This window comes from Genypterus blacodes, unplaced genomic scaffold (genome assembly GCF_046128005.1).
Source record: "Genypterus blacodes isolate CSIRO-AG114 ecotype Tasmania unplaced genomic scaffold, CSIRO-AGI_Gbla_v1 ptg000023l_1, whole genome shotgun sequence".
Lineage (NCBI taxonomy): Eukaryota > Metazoa > Chordata > Actinopteri > Ophidiiformes > Ophidiidae > Genypterus > Genypterus blacodes.
The window spans coordinates 403,522-409,537 of record NW_027466836.1 but is presented as its reverse complement, the minus strand read 5'-3'; the positions used below and the strand labels follow the sequence as shown (position 1 = coordinate 409,537).

At 48.6% G+C, this 6,016-nt stretch overlaps 1 protein-coding gene across 1 annotated transcript in view; it reads left to right on the top strand.

Moving 5' to 3' along the window:
* The first annotated feature begins 5,015 nt into the window (after window positions 1-5,015).
* The window catches only part of LOC142992813 (transmembrane protein 132D-like), a 97,314-nt gene continuing 96,313 nt past the window's right edge, over window positions 5,016-6,016 (top strand). The window contains exon 1 of the mRNA XM_076143317.1: window positions 5,016-5,928. Coding sequence (XP_075999432.1) covers window positions 5,868-5,928 — 61 coding nt within the window. The 5' untranslated portion in view covers window positions 5,016-5,867. The remainder of the gene's footprint in view (window positions 5,929-6,016) is intronic.

Here is a 6,016-nt window from a genome sequence, read left to right as displayed (position 1 = left end):
ATTAATAGTCTTCTGACTCTAAAAGCAGTGAATAAAAAGCATCTGGACGAACGGCGCAGAGTAATTGCTTATATCTTCCTGTAATGTAGCGGCTTTGGAGCTGTAACATTGTCTGCTAATGACTCATTTTTAAGTGCTGACCTCTTTTTCTTCCCCCCAACAGTCGTGACTTTCATTCTGTCCATTTTTCCTCCCCTGTATTTTATCTCCAAGTTATGATTAGTCATCCTAAATGTGTCCTATTAAAAAGGATTAAAAAGAGAGAAGTGCAGAATGAAGTGTGTGTCGGGTGATGTATTCACTGTCACTGTGCAGCCTCACACACTAAAGGAGGGTATGTTTCACAATCGGAGAGCAGAAGAGGAATGTTCCATACGTTTGTACTCATTTATCAATACGGATCAGCTAACGGCCTCGCTCCCGGCCTGACCAATGGCACTGTGTAATACAGCTAATCGATACCTCAGTGATTTTGCCTGGAAGGGAACACATGCTCAGTGTGTGTGAACCAGCTGATGGAGCTGATGATCAAGAAATACTAATTGCTGGAAATCTGTTGGCTAGAAATGAAGCTAGAGTTTACTGGACACACACACACACAAACACACACACACACACACACACACACACACACACACACACACACACACACACACACACACACACACACACACACACACACACAGAAACATTTATATACGTCAGGGCCTGATTGACAATTAGCTGCAGCTGTGACGATTAGCAGCAGCTGCGTTCAATCGCCAAGCCACGGTCACAAGCCTGTATTGTTCTGAATGGAGGAGCATGAATGAGCTGTGATCGGTGCGGAAGTTTTTGGACGTCTCGCTGGAGCTGAGCGGGACGCTCCGGTGAGACTTGCCTGACGACGAGGTTCACACACACGCACGCGCACACACAGGCCTTTTGTTCCTCAGTGACATTCCGTGGCCCTCCTGCCATCTCCGATGGTCCTTCGGTCCGTCCGTGTGCTTTGACGAATATTTAAACAGAACACAGCATTGTGAAGGAAAACGCGTCCCTTTTATTTATCTTTTATTCATGGCGCCGTCTCGCGACAACCTTCCTACTCTAATTTCCTGAAATGTTATGACATTGGCGTTTGTTTTTCTCTTTCGGCTGCGGCGAGAGGAGAAGGAGAACGAGGCTGCGTTTGCTTCTGTACTTCACCTCCACTCCTTCATAACCAAACCTCTGCGATAGAAAGACAGTAATACTTCACACGGTATCCATACTTTTACTCTTAACTAATTTCCCCGTTCTCTCATTTCCCCTCAAACGTAGGCGAGTTCATAGCTATTGCGTTACAGAGAAAAGGGTTTAACGGCTAAATCTTTTGTGGGTCTCCAGCTGACCTGTTCATTAACATTTATAGCTTGAGACCAATGTGATTAATACGGCATACAGCCCATTTTCTCAAGGCTTTAACTTTCCCTCCACTTTACGACCCCAGCTCGCTCTCCTGCTCGCGTGTTATCATGTATGGGTCATTGGTGCTGCCGATGCTTCCTTCCACTTAGTGCCCCGCTGCTTAAGTGACCAGACGAGGTAAAGCGGCGATGCTGCTTAGTGGACTTCGCTCAACATTACATTACATTACGATCATTTACATGCACACATACAGCAACGGCACTTTAGTAAGAGTTCAACCTCCCTGTATGAATGTAGTCCAGCTGCGGAGAGACAAGACTGCGGAACCAATGGGATGTCGACTGGCTGAACACGGTTGTCGCGGCGATGGTAGGGCAGCCGAGGAGTGTTTCAGCAGCGGCTCGTCCTGTTTGGTTGTGTGTACACGTGCGGACGGAGCGTCACAAACAGACGGGGAGGCAAAGCTGCAAACACTTAACATGACATCACACGACATCACACACAACATCACACACGGCATGCACATCACACTGCAAATGGACTATATAGGTGCTTTAACCCTTTCCTCTCTCTCCCTGTCCCACACACACAGACACACACAGGCATGCACATGTTCATTTAGTTGCTTTGTAAAGCACAGGACAACGTTTTCCAAATATAATGTAAAGCACCAAAATAGTTTCCCCGTGCTCATTACAAACGCAAAACTGCCGTATCTGCAAAACAAAACTTAAGCCGGGTTTAATCCACTGCCCGAGGAGCGAGTGTGTGGAGACCTGACACCCCTCGAGTGTGTGTAAACTGCCGCTACTTAATAGGCCTGATCCCTGAGTACACTGACGAGCATTTCTGCCCCCATCTTCCACCAAAGTTGCTGCCAGTATGGAGCAGAGGTCAGGCCGTGTGCTGACGCCATGTTTTAAAGTTGTCTTCTCTGGCCGGGCGCCGGCTGTGTGGCACGCCGCATCACAGTCGCCGGGGACGATCCTTTAAATCCTTCAGGAGGAGAAGAGATTTGATATTATTGCATTCTACAAAGTCAGCTTGTTTTATATATACGCTTTGTGCTGTTTTGTAAGCAGAACGCCTGCCAAGAAGCACGCAGCCATAACAACCCATCCCACGACGACACCAGGAGACGCTCTGAGCCGGCCAGTAATATCCCACGGGGCCCCGCTCGCCAGGAGGTAGATGCCAGGTTGGATTTCACAGCCAGGATGTGTGTGTGGTGTGTGTGAACAGGGTCACGCCGGGTCCTCCTGCTCCTCCTGCTCCTGTTCATAAGTCTGTTTTTTTTTTCATCAGTAGCCTAATAAACATTCGCAGTGGTAACCGAGGTAAAACAGTCAGCAGAAAGACTTCAAGCCTTTGAAATCCACTGCAGCCGTACCACCATATTGTGTTTATTACAGCAGCAGCAGAGGAGGAGGAAGAGGAGAAGGAGGAGGTCTAAAGCTCTCACCTTCATCCCAGACACAAAGAGAACAGAATTGACAGTAAAAAGAATGAATGATATTAAATCTGGCCTCGAGTGTGTGCCGCTTTCAAGCTTTTGTATAAAAAAAAAGGCAGACAGGAGCTCCTTATCAGAGAGAGAGAGGGAGAGAGAGAGAGAAAGAGAGAGGGGGCAGGATGCTGCTTTGTTTTTGAACTTTAGGCTCACCTAATGTTCTCCACAGTGACACCAGCTTTAATTTCCAGATCTCCAACATAAAATGTGGTGCAGATTGTAAAGGTCAGGGAGGCAGGGTGTCCTGTGACTGGAATGATTAAGCGAGTGAACTAACATGGAGAGGAGAGAGTCTGAATGTGCGGAAGCAGAGCGACACACTAACTAGAACCTCATTAAAGAGGCCAGACTGCTTTGATGGCTACGCTGTTTATCTGAACATGCGTTCACCGCATCTTCAATCATCAATGTTGGAGTGATTAACATGCAGTCAACATAACATGACGTCTTCAGCTTTTCCGTCTGACTGCAAATTGTGACAGGTGCTTTTTTCTTGACGGGATTAGAGATGAAGGACAAAGCAGGAGGCAGTTTGGGACTTTGGTCTTCCTCAAGTGTTTGCAATTGTAACCTGGAACCTTCATCTCCGCCCAGGTGTCTCATCTTGAACGAAGGCTGTGTATCCGAACAAAGGAGTAGACAACAAAGTGGCGGCGCCCCCGCTCTCCCCCGCTGATGGCCTGTCTCCGCCGGTTAGCAATGTTGTGACGAGGGTTCAGCTGCCGGGTCGCTCCTCTAGGAAGGAAGCAACAGGAAGCGGCGGTGGCGGCAGGTGGGGCCCGTTAGGACTTCCTTGGCTTCTCCGGCTAGCATTCACGCTGTCAGCTTGCGACCTTCAGCATGATCCCAAACCACTCTGGATCTGCTCCATGCTGCTTGAAAGATAGATACAGATAGAGAGAGATTTATGCATCCACAATCATTTCAGACCTCTTATATCCTGTCTGTGTCAAATCCCTGTTTGGTTTTACTTGTGATTGTGGATCCTGACATATCTTTTCCTTCTAAAACAAACATACTACTTAGATCGAAACAAACCTTTATTAGAAATATGTAAACATGTACGTAAATGTGCTGATGGATCCAAATTCACACAAACACATTGTGGGAAATAGCCTCTATTTATGTAAACACTCGTAAAAATGAGCAGAATCGGAGCTACAGAGATGCGTTTTAATCAGCGTGAAGAAACCATCTGCCATTTCAGTGAGTTTGTGATGGAAAATCAAAAGCCAGAATGAAATGACATTTACAAGAAAGAAGTTAGTCTCTGAAAAGCACAAAGTTCCTGTGAATGACGCTGCAGGAGAGTAAACGCACTCAGCTCCTCTCCACCTGTGCTGGCTGAGCTGCAGTGTCCAAGGTGTCCCATAGGGGGCACTGTTGACTCTCACGGAGGACCCGGAGCACAACAGGTTGCAGCTCCTCTCCGCCGCTGTTGATTTGAGCAGACGAGACACACGGAATGCGTCCTCATGACTGGGAATTGTGTTTATGACGCCCTGCTCGCTTTCATTGCAAAACAATTTCAACTGAATTTAGAGCTTTTTATGACTCACGGTGATAATGTGAGAGCCACGCTGGTGCATTTGCATGTTAAAGGGATTAAATCTGGGGAATTGCGTGAGTGTGTGAGCAGCAGCCGGGATGAGCTGCGGTGTATCCTGATTTAACACTATCAGAATATAAATGAATTCAGGCTTTGTGCCACATTCCGAACATAAACCCTGGTGTGTTACGGAAACACACAGCAAACGCTTTCATGTGCTGCTAATTAGCGTTTCTATTCTCCTTCTATATGTGTAAAGTCGCGGGTCTGCGCTCTCCTGACGCCTTATTCCAGCTTTCAGCATCAATCCGAGGCTTGTAATTAAACGCATTGCCTTTGTAAATGAACCATCTGGAGGAGTTTCTCCGTAAACACAAACACGCTCCCGGTGCGATACGAGCTGGGTGTTGGACGGCACAGCGACTCGCAAACATTCTTAATTTGCCAATCGCGACCCGGTGTGCGCGTCCCGCGCCGCGCCGCGCCGCCTAACCCGAGCAGGCGCGCACGCAGGGCGCAGAACGGCACCAGCGCAGCGCAGCGTCGCGTTGCGTCGCCACCGGGATTCATTAGCACACGGAAAGTTGGAGCTCTGTGATGAAGCTGCAGGAGGAACCGAGGAAACCGAAGGAGGCGAGAAGTTCAGTTCGGCTGCTGCGCGTCATGGAGTCCGTGAGGAAGAACAGAAGCCGCTGAAGAGTTGCTTTGCTCCTTTTTGGTGTTAAAACAGGCGCAGAAGGAGACGAGGGAGGCGAGGCTGTGAATTTGATGTCGCAGAAGCCAAAACTGGAGGAGACGTCGGCGCGCCATCCGGAGCAATAAGACGCAAACATCCAGCTGCGTCACTTTCACTGTTTCCTTCTTGTTAACAGGCTGCAGCCGGATGTTTTTTGCAGCGTCTGACTTCTATTTTTCGGAGCGTCTTCACACAATTCCTCACAGATTTCTCAAATATGTTCAACCAACCTCAGAGCTCCGTGTTTAATTGATGACGGACATTTGGCTTTACGCACCCCGGGGCACCTGAGGAACCAGAGGGAGGAACATTTAACTCCTAATGAACTGAGCGGAGAAGCTGAAGAGAAGCTGATGAATGACATAGACTTCATAAATCTAAAGCACCTGGAGTGAAGCGGAGAGATGTGGACGGAGCTGCGCGCTGTTTGCCTTCTTTAGGCAACTAGACAGTGTGTGTGTCTCTCTGTGTGTGTGTGTGTGGAGGGAGGGATGTTTACTGACCAGCTCCCCCCAAAATCCGTGACTGCAGCTGCTGCCACACGGAACACACGGCTCTGGTTTTAAATGGAGAACAGGTCAGAGAGGATAAACTGCGTGCCAACTTGTGCGTGTTCGTGCTGAAGAGTCACCCGGTGAATCGTGCACCTGGCAGCGGGACTCCAGGCGCGTCCACAGCGAGACATGGGGCCGCTGCAGAGCCCCTCAGTGGGAGCGGGGCTCAGTGTCCTTCTGCTGCTCTCAGGTGAGTCCGCGAACAAAAGCCCATTAAAGTGATGGAGTGTGTGTGTGTGTGTGCTGTAATACAGTCTAACGAGAATTATGCAAATGAA